The sequence below is a fragment of the Parasteatoda tepidariorum genome, chromosome 11, assembly GCF_982258835.1.
Source record: "Parasteatoda tepidariorum strain Cologne lab strain chromosome 11, Ptep-v5.0, whole genome shotgun sequence".
NCBI lineage: Eukaryota > Metazoa > Arthropoda > Arachnida > Araneae > Theridiidae > Parasteatoda > Parasteatoda tepidariorum.
The window spans coordinates 87,876,179-87,897,401 of NC_141765.1; the positions used below are offsets into that span (position 1 = coordinate 87,876,179).

The window sequence follows — 21,223 nt, forward strand, 5'->3', positions numbered from 1 at the left end:
AATTAAGTAAGGTATTTGCATATTCTTCTTACTTTTTCCCCTCTACTTAACAATTTCAATTCATTTAATTCACTTAATATTTAGGAACAACTATTATAGTTTTTTGTCTCTTCAGGTCAGTTAGGTTTTCACGCATTTATCATTTTTGAATAATGAAACTCTGAACAGTTTTATTTTACACTAGATCAGTATTTCAGGCACACTGAAATTCGTTATCCAAGATTCATTTCGAAATCAAGTTAAATTCACATCAAATTTTAATTTATGGATGGTAAAAAAAAATTATTTAACAAAATATATTGCGCTATATTAATCCCAATAATATCTGCTTTGTTTAGTATCTAATAAACTTTACGATTCGAAAATAACACAAATTTTATCTAGCATAACTGGTTCAAAAGATTTATATTTTGAGAAATGCTTTGCATAAATAATATGGATTGCTATTTTAATCGTTTTAAATTTTCAATTTTAGAAACAGTGGCTCTTATAAAAAATGCTGGCAACAATTTCTTACTAATTTTGTCTTATTTCGCTCAGCAAAAAAATCATAAAAAATTTAAGCAAAATTTACTTTTAAGTTAAATTTGTCATCGAAATCCCAAATTTGAATTTTGATGCAAAACGATAGCGAATTATTAAAAATAGTTCACCCAAAATTTTCGTAGGGGAAGCCACAAAAAAAAAAAAAAAAAAAAAAAAAATTCTGACTTGATGACGTAGGAAAAAGTTTGAACCTTGCAACTAATCTTTAGCAATTAAGATTCTCAACGTAGACGCTTAAGACTTCTACTGGATCAATTGTGAGTTACAGAAATAAAAATTAAACATTGAGTTATACAATATAAAAAAACATTTTTCTACCAAAATATTTTTTTACATTTTTATCTCTGCACATATCTCATGTCATAATTTGACACAACAAGTTTGAATTTTAAGAGCGGACGTTTGCCCTTTTTAGGAAATTGTAAGCCCAAGTGTATGCATTTTACCTACCAAAGAGTTGTTTGAAAAGCAATTTTTAGTTTTTTTGTGTTTGGAAAGTTTGAATTCTGCCTCCAAGTGATAGCTCACCATAAGAAATCGTCAGGCCCACAATTTTGTTCGTTAGCAAACTTGTCAACTATACCACCGAAACTAGTTTTACTTAACTTTTGACTAAGAAATTACAATTTATGACTTAGATAATTTAAGGAATTTTCCCTGCCGACGCCTATTACAATGTCGTACGTTAGCATTGCTTATAATCCCCCCCACATTTGTCAGAAAAGAATTAGCATATCACATTATTACCAGAACTATGGTGCATCGCAAAATACCTGTCAATTATATGCCATCCTCATCATTAAGACTATCATGCCTAATTTGAATAAAGTTTTCATATTATATCAAAATATTTAAAAAAATATTTATAAATTTTCGAAATTGTATAAAACTTTATGTACCTTTTAGTTTATATAAAATTTTATGTACTTTTATGGGACTTTTAAGTCCAGCTAATATTTCCCTAAAGCATTGAAATGGAACAAAATATCCCATTGGAAATTGAAATTGTAATATAATTTTCCGTTTATCATTACTAGGTGACAACACACGATTATTTGAAATTGAACATCACCAATGTAATTATTTAGATGCTGGTATTTCGTTCTAAGACGCCATTTTACGATTCCTCAATTTCCTTCCTCAATTCTCAGCTTTCTACCTTGATCAAATTTGCAAGTAAGTGAGTTGGTGACCGATATCAATAAACGATGTTATTTAAGACATTTAAAAGCCACATGTTGCAAACTTTTTTTTAACTTCGATTAAATTATATTTTTTTTAAAAAAAACCTTTTAAAAATAATGTGAGGCTATAAAAATTTAATTGAATAATAAAAGTAATAAATATGTGATAAAACTCAGTTAAGCATACATTTAAACACTCAAAAAATATTTTTAAGCTTTATGTACATTAACAAAATGCAAAATAATTTTTCAAAGACTTAATATGATCATGATAAAATAACTAGTTTCTGACAAAGAACTCTTTTCTTAATTATATTAGCCACCATAAAAAGATCGAGAGATTTTTCGGATCGATTTCAGATGGTGGAAAATGAAGCCTGAAATTGAAAATATTTTGCAAAATGCAGCGGAGTTACACATGAGAGGGTAAGAATCTCAACGAACTCAGCTCAATATACGCACACGTGGACCCGCAAGTATTGCATCAAACATGTAAAATGATTGGCGCTTTCATACGCTACTTACTGATGGTACACTAAAATGCAGTGTGTTCAAATGAATGTAAAACGTTGAATAGAACAATGTTAAAACCACGCTTTTGCATTAAACATGGCGAAAATCTCATTTCTGGAAAGTGAAAATTGAGTAATTTTTAAAACTAAAAAAAAAACACCTTTAAGGGCTTTCAAAAACGAAATTAAGCACCATTAAGCACTAAGCACCATGACTAGTAAGGAATTGACAGGAAATTTTCCTATGAGAAGATATTTAAGCTTACCTTCCAGTTTTTTGAGATTAAAGTCATAAGTGTCTTCCAGTTCGTTCATAGCAGTGACCTCTTCCTAGGCAGCGCTAAAGTTTGTTTTTAATACTTTTTGAATGTGGTCGCTCAACACTATTCCTCAAGCTGCAGAGACAAAGATATTTTTTCATACACAAAATTTATGTCAAATTGTTCATTAAGTATTGGTTGGCAATTAAAAATAAAATCAAAATTTTTTCTTATTTATTTGATTTTATTGGATTTTTGTTCAATTTATATAAGCTTTTTTTCTTCTTTTTTTTTAATTTACAAGCAAAATTATCTGATAAAAAGTATTAACAAGGTTGCCACTGATATCTGTAAAAAAATCCCTATGTTTCCCCTGTTCATATTATGAACACTATATTAAGAGGATACACACATTCACTGTGAACTATATTAGGATGAAGATGGTAGTTTTAGTTGCTAAAAAAACTTGGGAGAATTAAGCTCAACATAAAACAGATAATGATACAGAAAAAGAAATAATATAATATAGCTGAACTATCATCTTTAAATATCCATAGATTGCGCTTTGAGATGACTGAATTTTTTAAAAGGAAATAACATTCTCGGTTTGTAAGGAAAGATACAAATTTTCCCGCATTTTCCCTACCATTTTAGCTGATTTTTAAATCTCCTGTATTTTCCCTGTGGAGTGGCAACGCTGATTAACAATTCTTAATATTATTCAAAAACAATGAAATAGCTAAAATAGTTATTTGAAACGAAAATTTTTAAACGAAGCACAACAGGGTGCGCAGCCAAATCTTTCAACAAAAAATAAGCACCTTTTAAGTACTTTAAGCATGCAAAAAATATTTTTAATTTTATCTATATACATTAACAAAATGCAAAATAATTTTTAAAGACTTTACATGATCATGCTAAAATAACTTGTTTCCGAAAAAGAACTCTTTTCTAGATTGTATTAGCCATTAAAATGATCGAGAGATTTTTTGGTTCGATATCGGTGGGGGAGGGTCTGAAACTGAGAATATCTTGCAAAATGCAGCAGAGTTGCACATGCGGACTCCCAGCATTTCACTTGCCATGTAAAATAATTGGTGCTTTTATACGCTATGGACCGATGGTATGCCGAAATAGATTGTGGTTGTATGAATTGTGAAAACGTTGAATAGAACTATGTGAAATATACCCTTAAAAATATTTTTACTCACTTTCCAAAAAAAAAAAAAAAAATAGATCATAATTAAGATCTGTGCAGTAATAAAAATTATTTTTTTCTAACGTTTAAAGTTTTTAATTTATGAGTATAAGAGAAACAAAATTCAAAAACATTTTAAAAATTTATATAACATAATAAAATAACTAGTTTCTGATAAATATTTGAGAGAAAATTGCGAAAAATATGCATTTTTTTCTTCATTTAGTATGACAATTGACACAGCAAAGAAAAAATCCCATTTTCGAAAAGGGAAAATTAAGCACCTTTTAAAAACACCCAATGAAAAAAGCACCTTTAAGGGCTTTTAAAAAAAGGAAGTCTAAAATAAGTATCTTTGATCCCTTTTTAAAACGCTACGCGCCAGGTATAATAATCATAACAAACAAGTCATTAAATAATTAAAATCAGTGAAATTCATCATAGTTGAATTCCAAGCGCAACAGAAGGGAAATCACACAAGTATTTTTTTCCAAAAAAAAATATTAAATATTCTTGAAAACAAAAATTCTACTAGTATATGCCACGTTAGGGTGCGATGTTTGACATGCACTGTTATTTCTGCTAAATTCTGTGATTTGGACCATCCTAAACATTATCCGTAATTTTTTTTAAAAAATTATCACATTTAAAGGCAAAATAAATTATTATAAGACTTTTAAAATTGCAAACACATTTTTTTTGTATCCAAATAATGCATCGTAACAGAGAGGGCAGGAAATGTAACAGAGTACATGTACAGTAAACGTACAAATTTGGCAAAAAGTTAAAGGGAAATATCAAAAGTGACTCTGCGGTTATTTAAAGTTGGAGTTGACAGCACTGCAATAATATCTAACAAGTGAACCTATGCTACATCTTTGTTGTTGTATTTGAAAGTTTTTACTTTATCAGACCGTGTAAAAATAAACAAGTGCATTGTTTGTTTCTTTCTCAATTTCAGTTATTTGGGCAACAAAACTAACTTCCTTTTTTTCCGTAAACTTTTTACACTTGAAAAACTATCTATTGCAACATCAACAGAGTCGCTGTGGCATTATGTCAGATCACAAAGTCCTCCAAGTTCCCAAAACACTTCAATACCTCTGGGGGTAGTGAAAAGTACAATGCTACAGAGTTGAGCATTGGTAGCTATTAACTCAAATTTGGGCCGGCCGTTCAATGACGATAAATAAAATAAAAAGTCGATTGAACGATTGTCGCAAGTCGGTATATTTTAGTAATCCTACGTACTTAGTAGGCAACTGTGATTTTAATAGTAAATGCACATTTTCGTGAATAGCACATACACACATGATATGGTGTTTTACTTACACATAAAATATAGATAGGTCGCAGTACAGCAAACTTTTTGTCAATTTTTATGATCGGATGCATCTGCTTTGAAGCTTGATATGCCTCCATTAAGGTGCACATTTGGATTTGTGGACTTTCTGTCCATTTTCTCTGACAATCATGCACTCAGCTCTACCAGAAGTCTGGTAAGAAAGTTTATCAGATGGGTAGAAATTTATTGCAAGCTTTTTTGCTTCATTAGAGATTTTGTTACTAGGCTGTTTCTTTTGTTCTGATAGTGAGGTTACAGAGTATGCGTGGCTTTTTTAATAGCTTTCCCTAATGTCTTAGGAGTATTATAAAGAGAATATCCTTCCTGAATTTCTACGGCTTGTATCAGTGCCTTTTTATTTTTCCTTTGTCTTCTTTTTTTTCAATTTATCTATTTCTCTATCAAAATACTTCTGATATCATAAATTTTCGTTTTATATTCTTTATCTTTCTTCTTACAAATATCTTTTTTTTCTTTGGAACATTCTAGCTCTATATTCTCTCATTCCTTCTGCAGCTGTTTTCCCATATTGATTACTCACTTAGAAAACTTTTAACTATAAACTAAACACACTATCAAATAAAAATTCCACAGTTTTGTATAAAAAGTGTGCTTTAATTGTGGAGAAACTGGTTTAAACTAGTTGAATTAGGATGCATTAGCACTGGTTTACATTCCTAGAGTCAATTTTTAATGGTCAACCTCTCAATTTTGTGTAACTGAGGGGACATATAGTTTTGTCCTCTCTGTTATATGAGAATCTTTAAAATTGTTAAACTTCTTTTTTCAAATATATAACATGATTGTACTAATAGATTTTATTGTAAAAACCAGTTATTAAGGTAAAGGTGGTAATGAATAAAATAAACTTTAAAAAAAATTGTAACAAAGGGGACAAATAAATATTTGAGATAATTTTTGACATAAAAAACAAGAAATATTTTGTTGACAGAAATCACTTCATAATTAGTATCAGAAACAATTTATTTTACAATATAAATCAAACTATATATGTAAAATCGTAGTATTTTTAATAACTTATTCTTCTTTAAAATAGACAGTTTTTCTTTTATAGAATAAGTCAAACTTATGAATGCTCTCTATTTATGATAAATTTTACTATAATCATGTATAAATCCAAAAAACAACTTCTGAATTCTTAAATTACAACAAATTTTCTTTAAAATGATACCAAATACAAGGACATTGCTTAAACTTAAAAAATTCATTACTGGCTTCATTTGGCATGTAATTCAACTATAGCTCAACATTTTACTGGATTTTAAAGACTGTCAATTACATATCTGGTGAAGTGTAAAGTAGTTTATATCAAATTTTTTCAATGAAACAAAATTTAAAAAATGACCTTGGGGAGAACAAACGCTTCATCATAATATACTAAATATATATTTAAATAAGTTTTAAAAGCACTTGTATTTAAAGAAACATAAAAGTAAATGGGTAAAATTGAAATATGTTTATTGCCAGTAAATTATTTTTTGTACAGTTAATGGAAAATTATAATGTAAAACTTTATAATTTAAATATAATAATCTATATACAATAAAAACTTCATTAACACTGAGAACTATCTTTAAAAATATCACAATCTCGAGAATAGATTTATAATTATATTCAGTCCTAGCAGCAAAGGAAAAACAAATTTAAAAAAACATATGACAACCATTTAAGTGATTAGTCGCAAATTTAAGCCTGATGCCTTCTACAAATTTGAACGAAAAAGCATTTTTAATTTATTAGATTTCAAAAAATACTAAAGTTTGAAAGAAGTTTTTTTCTACACTTGAATCATCTGCATCTCTTTTTTTTTGAAGGGGGGGGATTATTTGATTTAAAGAATTTTTTGTAGTACACTCATTGTAAAAGTGTTCCCACAATTCAAAGTAATTTATTTTTTAAAGTTAATTACACTTCAAAATTTAAATATACTATTACTTAATTCAAAATTTTAATATATTACAAAAGCAGTTTTCGGTATGCTGTTATTTTAATTATTTAAATTGTTTAAGTTAAAAGTATTAATTGCTTGAAAATTAATTCTCATTTTTTGCTATTGTTCACATTTTTTTTCTATAATTGTTTCATAATCCTTCGAATTAATCAGGCGGGAATTTCAGAATCAAAATGCTCATCCAATACTAAAAAGATTCTTAACCAATTCATACCTTTAGAATTTAGATTTAAAATTTTTTTTTTAAATTTATTCTAATATTTTTTCTTCTCTTTTCATTAATTTTGAGTATTTTCCGTATTTTTTGTACATTTTTAACTTGTGTGCATAAATATACATTGTTGGTTCAGACACTCCTATAGAAAAACTTACACACACAATCATTGCAATGAAAAGGAATATACACAATTTTAATAGAATTCCTTGAGCCATCATTTTAAGAAAAATAAGAATACTCACTACATATTCATCTTCATAGCCTTCTTCATCATCTGGTTCCCCACTGTTTGGATCACAATCTTTAACTAAGTACTTTAATGTGTTACTCAAGGTTCCAAGTACTGAAAGACATTATAAGTTTCAGTATAAGTACACAAAACAATTTGCTTTTTAACACAAAATTAAAAACACTTAGGTAAATCGTTAATGTCAAAACTTTTATACTTAGTGCAATACTTCAGGTGACCTGACACTGATGTTAAAATTTTTAATTAATTAGCAAAAAGTATAGTTTCAGCCTCCACCTAAGTATGTTGCTTTATTTCTTGTGACCTGCATGCTTGATTGCTGGGTTAATTGATCACATTTCAAATGATAAAATTAAATAAAAATTTATTAACATGTTCATAAAACTTTTAATTAAAATAACGAATATGTGCGTGGTGCAAAAGACTACTGGAACAAAGAGAAACACGTGAGTAATATAGAAGAGGGGGCATAAGTTTTTACTGCGTTTTTGTAAGACTTGCTTGATTATTTCTTTAAAATATACACTGAACAATAAAAATGAATTAAAAATCTTTAAACTTAAGTATTGCTTTTTCTTTCCCTCACAATACATGCACGCGATTTACTATTAAACAGGTAAAGACAAGCTGACCAACAGGTTTGTATGGATTTTCTCTTTATGCAAATTTCCAGTTGTCTATGTGTGATTTGTTCTTTTGTTCATTAGATCAGGGTGCGCAGCCAAATCTTTCAACAAAAAATAAGCAAATTTTAAGTACTTTTTAAGCACTAAAAACATTAACAAAATGCACTCTAGTTATCAAAGACTTTTCATGATCATGATAAAATAACTTGTTTCTGATAGACAACTTTTTTCTTGATTACATTAGCTACCATAAAATGATCGAGAGATTTTTCGGTTCGATTTCAGAGGGTGGAAAATGAAGCCAGAAATTGAGAATGTTTTGCAAATTGCAGCAGAGTCGCACATGAGAGTGCAAGAATCTCACCGAACCCAACCCAGTAGATGTACATAAAGACCCGCAAGTATTTCATCAAACATGTAAAAGGATTGGCGCTTTCATACGCTACGGACTGAAAGCCAAAATGCATTGTGTTAGAATGAATTTCGATAAGGTTGAATAGAACAATGTGAAAACTACGCTTTTGCACAATATGTGGCGAAAATCGATATGGTAAAGAAAAAAATTCATTGCCGAAAAGGGAAAATTAAGCACTTTTTAAAAACACCCATTAAATGAAGCACCTTTAAGGGTTTTCAAAACGAAAATCGAAATCAAGCACTTTTTAAAAATGCTACGCACTATGTAGATTAAAATTTCGCTCTAATTTGTTACGACCGTTACTTATGTCTGTATGCTGATCGAGGAAAATTTTTGGAATGATCACTATTTTCTTTGATGGGCTAAAGTAGCGGTTCCCAAATGGTGCTCCGCAGAAACTTATGGTTCCATGGAAGATTTAAAGGAGTACCGAGACCTAGAACTTTATAACATTTTTGAAACCTACAAATATATTTAGGTGCAATGATTAAATCATTATTTAATTAATATTTCGGATGTCTTTACTATATTATTTAAAGTAAAGTGACAAAAGAAAAAGCACTTGCTTTTGAAAAAATAAATGCGAATAACTTAGTGATAGGACTTATACAAATGTGCATTAGTCTTTCCCATTGTGATCTTCAAATCAAAACTAAATTCGTTAGTAAAGAAATGTGCTTCCTGAACAACTAATTTCAACTTAAGTTCTTTTTAGTTTTCATTTCAACGGCTTATTTCATCATTTTTAGCTTATGAAACAAATCCATATCTAGATTAGATTCTGCTTGCGATTTCAACTGTCGGATATCAAACCTAATTTAAGATACGAAAAAATTTCATTACTCCAATTAAATAATTTGAAAATAAAATGTAGCACTTTATTGGTTAATAAATTTATAATTGTCTTTTTGTAGTTTTTGATAATTAGCAGTCTTTCATATTAGTGATTTTTAATAATTGTTTGTATATTCACCTATTTAACTTAATTTATGAAATCGGGGTTCCATAGAAAGAAGTTTGATTACTAAGGGTTCCACAAACGAAAAAAAAATTGTGAACGGCAAGGATAACGTATAATTTAAAATGTTACTTCGAATAAAAACTACTAGTTAACCAAATTAATCAATTTATCAGAAGCTGGATACAGGATGTTTTTGGTCGTAACATTTTTGGCATTTGCGATAACAAAAATTTTTGTCAGGCTGACGATTCCTCACTAGCAGTTAATGTTCTGAGGAAAATTAAAACACGTGGTTGTTTGGTCGGTTAATGGGCTAAGACATATTTTTGAGCATATTTAACAAAAAGTTTTGTTGTTCCAACATGAGGAGGTTAGATAATAATAAAGAAAAATCTATTACTATTCACTACAAAATGAAGAAAATTGTGATCCCTTGCGGCAATCACAGGTTAAATGATTTGCAAATGCATTGGCAAAATGATTGTTTTTTTTTTTTTTTTACTTTTTTTTTTTTTTTTGGAAAAGAAACTTTATTGTGTTTTCATTTAGAACAACTTTAACTGTTAATCCTGAACTGCTCGGTATACAATTTCGCAGACATATTTAAATGCAGCTCAGAAACATTCTGTATAATTCTTTCGATCACTGAATAGACATTGAACAGCCGACTCACAACGTATGATTTTTAAAAAGAGTGAATATGAATCGCGATATGTGTTTTGAATGAACGTGAATATGGATCACGGTGTAGGATTTTTGAATAGCGAGAAAAATGGCAATGTATGATTTTTTAAACGCCAAAATACGAATCACGATTTGTGATTTCTATATCTCATGAATATGAATCGTGATGGATGATTTTTAAATCACGTTTTGTTAATACGAAATGCGAATTTTAGATCGCGTGAATACGAATTATGATGTGTGACTTTTAAATTGCGACTGCCATAAAAATAAGCGTTTGAAAAAATATTTGTGTTGAAATTGACACAGAGCACGTAAGTGATAATTTTAATACGCGATTCAAAACTCGAGTGCCGTGAAACTATAGTAATAAAAATATCAGGATTTTTTAAACCGTGGGGAAAAGTGTGGTAATAACTACCGAAAAAAGCTATTAAAATCCCTTCATATTTACGATGAAATAGGCATAAATAAACCTCGACAAAAAACGGTTATCCAAATGAGCAATTCCTTACTCGCGATTCATAATAATATCATACTGAAAATAACGAATATTTAAAAATGCGAAGCAATAACTTCCGAAAAAAGAATCAAAAGTCATTTAGAGTTGCGATGAAGTTTGTGCATATAAAGCGTTTCATAACTGTCAAAACGTTAGAAGATATTGCGATTTCATAAAAAAAATCGCGATATCAGAAACTACGTGAAAACGAGTGGCAATAACTACCTAAAAGTAATTGGATTTAGGACGAAGACACACGAAGAGCGTCAATAATAATGTCGTATTAAAAATATTGGGATTCCTAAAACTATGAGTAAATACGCAGCCATCGAAAAAAAGCGATCGAGAAACTAAATTGGTAGAGATAGCGTACATCAAAAACTTTATTCTAACAATTCAAAACCAACTTTCTAATTAACTAACAATTCAAAATTTCCGAAAATTTTTTATTTATTTATTTTTCTTTTTTCAAAAATTGAATTATTTACTTCTTTCATTTTGTTCAGGTTGCAGCCGCGGGGCGCACATCGAGGATTGGCGGGCCGCATGTTGTGCCCTCCTTCATTAGACAATTAAAAATAAATTTCTTTAAAAGAGTTTGACATACATTTTCTCAATATATCCTTCAATGATGTGTTTTCTAAAGATCAAGTACCATTGCCAGCCATACATTTGCCCGGTATATCCTACAACGCAAGTAAAATAACTACATAGCCGCATTTGGGCAATATTTTTAGAATTAAGAAACAGAGAAATATTTAAAAGTTCTTTAAATAATATAAATTTCAAATTGGGAAAATTTTTTTCTACATGTATGCATTGAGAGTTTACTTGAGTGATTATTTAACAAATGCTCCTTTCTTGTAATTGAATGGGACATCTTACTTATCCTACCAAACATCACATTCAATTCAATCAATCCATTCTAGGCCATGCAAATAAGTTTTATAAAATGTGGTATTTTCATTGAAATATGCTTACACAGACACAAAATATTATTAAGACACAAAAAATTCGTGTATAAAAAACTATATTTTATTCAAGATATGAAAAGTTTAGTTTAGTTTAGCTTTTGAAGTTAGTTTATTATTAGTTTTAGTGCCACTTGTAATTAATTCATAGTTGATTTTAAAGTCCTAAAAATTCACTTAAATTTGTATTGTATTAGAAGTTTGAGACAAACTGCAAATCTATGCTTAACTCGGATAAATCATATTATAGCGCTTAGTAGTTTTTTTTCCATTTATGGTGCAAATGCAGTTATTTAATTCATGTTATATATTATTTAATAAATAGTAAATAAAGTATTTTCCGTTAACTATTTCTCTACTTAAATTATAATTTCATTTAGAATTATCAATCTATAAGTCTAAAATTAGGATTCCGTTATTCCTTATTAAATTGTCGGTATCAATAAAAAAAATATCAGACATACGAGGTTGGAATCCATTTAAGTTTAATGTTGTTTCAATACAAAAATTGAATAATAAATGTGAAATGTTGCTAAATCTTGGAGACCCGTGGTGGTTCAAGGGATAGAGCGTTTCACCTCAAAGGAGGTGAACCGGGTTCGAGTCCCAGCTATGGCTGGACGAATTCCGCACCCGGCTTGCACCGACCGCAGCGCTGACGCAAAAATATCCTCAGAGGTAAACGTATCATGGGTTTAAGTCCCCTTGCCGTCAGGCTAACCATGGGTGGTTTTCCTCTTCATGTAACGCTATTCATAATTTTATTTTAAAGTAATTTGAATTGATTTACAATAAACGTATGGTTTAAATACTGTTCAAAAAATATTAGTAACAATCAGGTAAGTATTAAAAACAATTCAACCGGAAAAAATATTTCAAAAATCATGTTTCAAAGTTGTTTCTGTAATTTCAGAAATTTTAAAAAAGCAATTTCAATAATGTATTCCTCGTGAATAAAACAGAAAATTCCCAAATTTTTTTTCAATTTTAACAATATTCAAATTTTAAAGAAGGAAAATTTAAAAACTCACACTTATTTTTAATTCTTCGAGATGTAGTACTTTTTTTACGTTGCATTTAAAATTCTTTAAACTACCTATGATATAAACACATACAAAAAATTGCTATGGTGATTTTATTTTTATTTTGAAAAAAATTTTGTATGAATTTTATTCTGAAAAATGCATTTTGCTTATATATTTTAGCTAATAATAGCATAAAATTTAAAAATACAACTCTCGTGTTCAGTTTATTATCCTGAATTAATTCAATATTATGCTTAAGAAAAGTCATTATAAGAGAATAAGTATTTATTTTTTGCAGTTTTTTTTAGGGAGAAAGTTTTTTTTTTTTTAAGATAAGCAAAAATAAATAAATAAAGGGTTAAGAATTATTTGCATCTCCATTAAAAATTCTCTTGTTGCGGCAAGGTTGCTAGGTGAACTAAGCGAATTTAACGCAAAGATGGGTTTTTTTGTGTTTCAGTGGAGCCATCTATGGCCAAAAATACCAATTCTGTCACACACACATCATAGCCCATTTACAGGGCGGACCTATTCATATATCCATTTATTCATCCACAGATCGTAAATTTAACCTGAAGTAAAGAAAGATTAATCTCTAATTCAGTACCGCTAGATTTATGATATTATATGTTTTCAGAATTAACGTGCACCAGTCGCTATTTACTACACTACGCTATTTACTACGCTTTGGCCTGCGGTGATCAAACTTACGATCACTTGGACATGGGCCGAACGCTCTAATAACCAGCCTATCCTGGCAGTACTTAAAATTCTAAATCTAAAATATTTCCATTTCCTATTTGGGATCAAACTTTCAGGTGAAAGAATTTCAAAAAATGTTCTTATGTATGTATATATAATTCTTATGTATTACTCAGTTTACTCATAATGCAAAATGAAATAACAAAATTTTAATTTTTGAATGCCCATAATGATGGTTTTTGCATTATTGTGGAAAAAATTATACTCTTAATATTAAATTTGCCTTTAGGTTTATTGATAATTTAATTATCTTTAATTTTCAAGATTATACTATTTTATTAAATAATATTTACCTCGAGGAATTAATCTTGCTTCGTAATCATGATGATAATATTAATTTTAATTTTTTGGATTTGGGTATTATAAAAGAAGAAAATATCTGGTTTGTTGATTTATTCGATAAAAGAAATGATATTAATTTTAATATAAATAAATTAATTACTTGGATTTCTAATGTTTCCAGGAACATCTATTTAAATACCATTTTTAACGAAATGAATAGAATTAAAAGAATATGTAATAATATTTATTTATCCTAAGAACAAATAGACAAAGTCTCAAAATTTGATAAAAAACAATGAATACCCAACTAAAGTAATTAAATTCCATTTAAAATCACTGAGTTAATTGTATATTATTGCAAATAAATTCACTAAAAAATTTCTTTCATAATTATATAATTTTTACTATTTGCAAATTCATTTCGGGCAAATCCGTGGCTAAAATTATGTGCGAAACATTCAATTCATGTTTCTTTCTCTTTTCTATTTTATTTATTTTTCTTAAATAAATGTTAATTTTCTGAAATTATTAACTGTCAACTTCTTATTCTATATACAGTATAATATGATCTTGCGCACATCCATTTTCAGGCCCATCCGTGGTAACTAACAAATCAAACAAACTTCAGTACTGCAGTAAGAACGCACTTTAATACAAAACCCCTATATTTACGCTTTAACCTCAATTTGCGCTTTTGGTTTTATATTTTACAATCTGGCAATCTTGTTACGAAAATATTTTACATCATTTTTAAAAAATTCCCCTTTCATGTAACTTCATTTGAATTCGCTACTCACTTTATAGATTTCGTTTCACGTTTTATTCTCTTTTTTCTTTATATTTTATTTTCTGCTTTTACGTGATATTTTTACTTAATGTGTTCTATTTTATTTGTTGTGAATTTTTAAAGAAAAGTTTTCGAGTGCTCCTCACACTATTGTATTGGTATATTTTGCTTTGTCTATATTGATACAATATTAGAAAGCACTCCCTTCTGCGAATATAATCGAGGGAGCTGATGAAAAGATTATATCTCTTATTTTCCAGATTCTTACAATTTTTTTCCCTTTTATTTGGATTTTTCTACTTCCAGCTTCTTGTTATTTTTATTATTATTTTTCTCCCCCCCCCCCTTTTTTTTTCATTGTTCTGTAATTTTTTCCATGTTTTCTCTGCATTTTGTGTGTGTTTCAAGACGCAAAATGCTATTACAAATTCTTATCAAATACTGGAAAGAAACATAAACGAATAGTTATTAATACGAAGCATTCATTGAAATTTCTAAATTTCACGTATTTCTCTATAAAAATTTAGTCAAGAAGGTGATGTCAAGCAGGTTTCCTCTATTGGTATAAAGTATGTGGATCTTTTGAAGTTAGTTTATTATTATTCTTAGTGTCACTTGAAATTAATTAATAGTTGATTTTAAAGTCTCAAAAATTCATTTGAATTTGTGTTGTCTAAGAAAGAAGTTTAAGACAAACTGCGAACCTCTGCGTTATTAGGATAAATCATGTTTTTGATCTTAGTTGGTTATTTTTCATTTACGGTGCAAATACAGTTATTTAATTTACGATATGAATCATGGTATTATATGTTAATTATTTTTCTTTTTTATTCATAATTCTATTTAATTCCATTATTCCTTTTCAAGTTATTGGCATCAATCAAAAAAATGTCAGAAGTACGATAATTAGAATCTATTTAAGATTAATATTGTTTAAAGGAAATATCACAAAATCTTGTAAAGAGTCGAGGTAGCTCAGAGGATAAAGCGTTCGTCTTCCAATGAGGTAAACCGGATTCGAATCTCAGCGATGGCTCGTAGATGCGAATTCCACACCCAGCTTGCACCGACTGCAGTGCTGACGTAAGAACATCCTCAGAGAATCATGGGTTTAGGTCCCCTTGCAGTCAGGCTAACCATGGGAGGTTTTCCTCTTCATGTAAAGCAAATGCGGGTTAGTTCCATCAAAAATCCATCATCCTCCGCTAAGGCAAAATTTTTCCCAACACCTTATCCATGAGATACTTTTTTACTGGATTGGGTTCAAAATTACAAGGCTATGGAGTTTATTAATATTAGTCGTAAACCCATAATTAGGTCAGCTGTTAAAGACGGTAATAAAATAAAATAAAAATCCTGTAGAATTATGTATGAAAAAAGTACTGTAAAGAAGTATGCTTATGGTTTTTTTTAAAGCATTTTCTTTTATTTGCATTAAATAATTTGTTTCTATGCCTTTCCTTCATTCAAGTTATTTTGGTATTAAACGAAGTTAGTGAAATATGTTTGAAATGAGTGTATTGTACTAATAGCAAATTTTACGTTGCATTTCGTAAATTGATTATGATGAATTTGGTAAATGAAGTATTTTCTATCAAATGTCAATTGTTCATTCATAATTTTATTTTAAGTTATTTGAATTGATTGAAAATAAACGTATGGTTTAAATTCTGTTCAAACAATATAAGCAACAATCATGTAAGCATTAAAAACAATTCAACCGGAAAAAAATATTTAAAAAATCATGTTTCAAATTTGTTTCCCTCATTTTAGAAATTTAAAAGAAAAATTTCAATCCTTGTCAATAAAACAGAAAATTACAAAAAAAAAAAAAAAAAAAAAAAAAATTCAATTTAAACAATACAGTCGAACTCGTTTATAACGAGCACAAAGGGACCGTAACATGTACTCGTTAAATCCGAGTGCTCGTAATAAACGGGTCCTTAAGGCAGGCTTGCAACCAGAAGAGGGGTGGGGGGTTGAGATGTCAAATTATTGAGCTTACATAAAATTTCATTAATACTTACTTACTTTAATTAATTTAATTAAATACTTTTCTTAATTTAATGATAACTATCCCCCCCAACCAGCAAAAAATTTCTAGTTGCGCTACAGTCTTAAAGGAAAGAAGCAATAAACGGAAAGAAAAATAAAGGAAAAGATTCTTACCAAAACATTTATTTTTTTCATTAATCTACATATTTAAAATAGTAGTTTGTTAGCTTACTTTGAAGTTTCAGTTCGCGGTTTTTTTTTTATTTCGCACGCATTTCGTATCATTTTGAAAAAAAGATTGGACGACAGAAAAATATTGCTCGCTAAAACCGGGTCTTGCTCGTTAAAAGCGACTTCTGTTCCATAGACTTAACATTGATCCAACCAAATATTCTCGTTTCCCTCGGTAAATCCGAGTTCTCGTTAAATCCGAGCTCGTTATAAACGAGTTCGACTGTATTCAAATTTTGAAAAAGGAAAACTTAAAAATTACACTCTGTTTTATTTCTTCGAGAAATAGTAGTACTTCTTTTACGTCACATTTTAAATTCTTTAAACTACCTATGAAACACATACAAAATTTTTTTTTTATTTTTTATTTTTTTAATGGCGGGCACTTGGAGCTATTGTCCATTGGCCACAGAAAGTGCCAGAACTGCTAATTCTCTTTTCGTTACCCAGTGGGCACCTGTGGCAAAGCCACGGCGGTGGAACAGCGTCGCCCAACATACAAAAAATTGCTATTGCGATTTTATATTTATTTAAAAAAATTTTTTTTTATGACTTTTAGTTTTCAAAATGCAATTTGTTTACATATTTTAGCTAATAATAGCATAAAATTTAAAAATACAACAACTTTTGTGTTCAGTTTATTATCCTGAATTAATTCAATATTATACTTAAGTTATTATATATGAATAAGTATTTATTTTTTGCAGTTTTTCAGGAAGAAAGGTTTCTAAAAAAATAAGCCTTTATTTCTGCTTAGATAATTTTTTCATTTGCTTAAAATTCTGTTGTTGTTTCCAATGCCACTTGCTAATACCAGAAAGTCTGCTTGGTGAAACTAAGCGAATTTTAGGCAGAGGTGCGTTTGTGCTTCAGTGGAGCCATCTATGGCAAAAAATACTTATTCAGTCACGCATACGTCACAGTCCATTTACAGGGCGAGCCCATTCATATGTCCATTATTCATCCACGGATCGTAATTTTCACCTGAACCCGAGAACGATCAATCTCCAATTCAGTACCCCAGAAATATGATTTGTCTTGTAAACATTGTGACTTTGTGATCTGACAGATTTAACGTGCACCAGTCACCATTTACTACGGGTAGTCTTCAGCCAGTGGTGAACGAACTCACGATCACTTGGGCATGGGCCCAACACCCTAACAAGCAGGTTATCATGGCAGTACTTAAAATTCTAAATCCTAATTATTGCCATTTCCTATTTGGAATCAAACCTTTATGTGAAAAAAATTTCAAAAAATTTCTTATGTATATATAGATATTTCTTATGTATAAACCAATTTACTTATAATGCAAAATGACGTAACAAAATTTTAATTTTTGAATAAAGAATATCAATTCTCAAACCAAATATCCTTCTCAGTTTGCATTATATTTGAAAAATGTAAATCAGTTTTTTCAAAAATAAGAATAGAATAAAGCACCTTTGTAAGTAAAATCACTTTACCGTAAGATAAGTTTTGGTTTGGCATAATTCGTTTACCAAGGAAGTGGATTCTGACGTCATAATCCAGCCTCTTTTTGAGTCACGTGAAGCTATTTTCGTTTTAAAGCTAATTTTGAAAGTTTTAAGTTATAGACTTGTCAAAATAATCAGCATTACTCGATTACCCTACATATGCAGGTTACTCGTTCTTAATATTAATTTTACCTCTTTGTGCATTCCGCAATATCTCAAGAACTTTTAATGAAAATTAAAAAGATTCCGTACAAAATTATAAAATATGTTTATCCATAGATAATTCAATGCAAAAATGTTTAATTATTTCTTTTATTATTTTATATAAAAATAGCCTAAGAAATTTTGAATTACAAGGTACACATTTTTTGCATTATTTTAAATAATGCAATTTTAAACGGTGAAATACAAAATTTAGTGAAATCGGACGAATAGTTCCCAAGAAATTGAATTTTGAAAAAGGGGTATTTTTAAAAATACGTAAGTCGTATTGTTTGAAAAAGTCTTATATTTAAAAATTGATTTCTCAGGAACTATTCGGTCAACATCGCTCAAATGTTGTATTTGACCATTTAAAGTATTAGCAACAATTAAAATGATGCAAAAATTGTACACCTTAGAATTCATTTTTTTTCTATAACTAAATAAAAAAAATAAAAGATTAAAAGTATTTACTAAAAATGTTTTTTTGCTTGAAATTATTTCTGGATAAACGGAGCTCACGTGAAGCTTTATGAGAAAAATCATTTAATTCGCTTAAAAATTTCGAGATATGACGAAGTACGCAAAAAGTAAAATTAACATAAAGGGGTTCAAATTCTGGACCACTCTCTTGTTCAAATTGCTTGAACCTTATTTCTCAGATTGTGACTACCCCCTATTCGAATCCGTCGAGAAAACGATATGTCTATTCAAAGAAAGTACTTTTTTGTGTCCGATTTCGTAACTTAAAATAGCGTTCCAACAATTAATTAGCATGTTGTACATAACCTCCTCGAATCATTCAGATTGAGACCACGAACGTAAGATTCAATCATTAGATCAAAAATTAATGGTGGTTCATTTATTATTTTTTTATGCACTGTCAAGCAAAACTCGTGTTTATAGCAGCTGTAGTTTCAATTTGTGCTACAGTTTTGAAAAAGAAAATCCAAAAAATGAGACAGGAAACAAACAGGCATTAAAAAATTAAAATTTTTGGACAAAACTAGCAAAGATTTCAAAATTGATAAGACATGAGAATTATAATCTTACCTGTGTTTTGCTGCACTACATTATGTAGCTCATTTAACACCATAGCTCTTTCCTATAAGAAAAATAGTTGCTTTAGTAAAACCATAGTTAAAAAGAGACAGCAGTGTAAATACTGCAATAAAAAATGAAGGGTATGTTACTACTCCCTCTGGGGTGGGGAACAATTTGGTTCCATATCCAGACGTTACCTCCTATGTGCTTTTCAAATTCCGATATTTTGATTAAGATATTATAATACACATACTCCAAATTTAATTTACCACTTTACGAGGTCAATGCGTGACAATTTAAACGAAAATCTACATAGTTTTTCTTTTACTTTTATAACTTTTTTATTGACAGTTTTTTCCCTTCAGTTTTTCATACTCAAAATATCGCATTTAAGTAACCGCGTTTTTTTTTCATTGTACCAACTTCATCGTTGTTGTTGTTTCTAATTCCACTTGCCACATGGGCAAGCCTGCTTGGTAAAATCCAGCAAAGTTAACGCAGAGTGTGCGTTTCTTGTTTTTCAGTGGCACAATCTATGGCCAAGAATTCGACTTCTGCCACACCTTACGTCGCACCCGTTTATAGGGCGGACCCATTCATACATTCATCCACAGATCGTAATTTTGACCTAAATCAGAGAACGATCGATCTCCAATTCAGTACCCCAAGAGGTATTGATTTGTTATGGGAAATGAAGGACTTTTGCGATTCGACAGATTTAACGTGCATCAGTCACTTTACTACATGGGGAGTCTTCGGCCGGCGGGGTTTGAACCCACTAACTCTCAGACGTAGACCCAGCGCCCTACCAGGCTATCCCGGCCGCGATATTCCACTATGACTAACTCTGGGGCACTTCTTCGCCAAACTGCGCGATAACTGCTTAATTGTTATGCGTGCATATGTACGAACGAGTAGAAGCGTCTGTGGCAAACCTTCACTGTAAACAAGGAACATCGTCTTTTTAAACTTGATTATCGTTATGGAGATCTTTAAAAATAATTGCCTTAAAGAATTACAGAAGTATTAAGAAGATTCCTTTCAATTCTTTTTATTTAACTGAAACCATTGATTACTTAACAGTTCTAAATTGATCTATTATTTTATTGATTTTACTTATTAATTTTTGCAGTTGTAACACATTGCCTTCCTTAAAATTCAATGAGATTAAATAACTGTTCTTTTTTTTTTTTTTTGTAATTTATCAACATGTATCAGCAAGATACTTGTGCTAATAATTTATTCATTTAAAATATAATAAACCAACATTTAAATTTAGCACCATTTTGTAAGATTACCTATTTAATTCTTTTTATCTGCTTATATTAGCTCAAAATATATATTTAGATCTAACATACCTGTGCTTTTTTGTAAATTTTTGATATTGCTTTATTTTATGCATAAATGTTTCTAACTATTTTTAAAAAAATTGACCTAAATATATTAATATAATATTTAATATTATATATTTTAAATCATATTTTTTTAAATAAAATTTTTTAATGTCGATAGTATATTTGAGAATTGTATGTATAAAATGTAATCTATCAAAAATCAAGATAAGCAAAAAAAAAAAAAAAAGAAAAATTCTACTCTGACCGTACATTGTGTCCCCTTATTGTGTAATATAATGTATGTTTATTATTGCTTTATAATAAAATATATTTTTTCTTATTAAGTTGCTTGATTTTATTTGTTACATTTTTTCAATATATTTTTATTGTTTTAAGGAATTAAATTCACATATTTAGTTCCTTTAATCTTTAAACTTT

At 29.2% G+C, this 21,223-nt stretch overlaps 1 protein-coding gene across 4 annotated transcripts in view; it reads right to left on the reverse strand.

Moving 5' to 3' along the window:
• Positions 1–21,223, reverse strand: part of LOC107441641 (coatomer subunit gamma-like) — a 139,750-nt gene that overhangs the window by 70,122 nt on the left and 48,405 nt on the right. For 2 of the 4 annotated variants that reach the window (XR_015430317.1, XM_087154734.1), the window contains exons 5-7: positions 19,461–19,512; positions 7,477–7,577; positions 2,509–2,637 (exon numbers count right to left, since the gene is read on the reverse strand). Coding sequence is in view for 2 of the 4 variants with exons in the window: in XM_087154733.1 (XP_087010859.1) it covers positions 7,477–7,577; positions 19,461–19,503 (144 nt within the window). In the remaining 2 variants the exon portion in view is untranslated. The remainder of the gene's footprint in view (positions 1–2,508; positions 2,638–7,476; positions 7,578–19,460; positions 19,513–21,223) is intronic. The other 2 variants (XM_087154733.1, XM_087154732.1) reach the window with 1 other exon arrangement.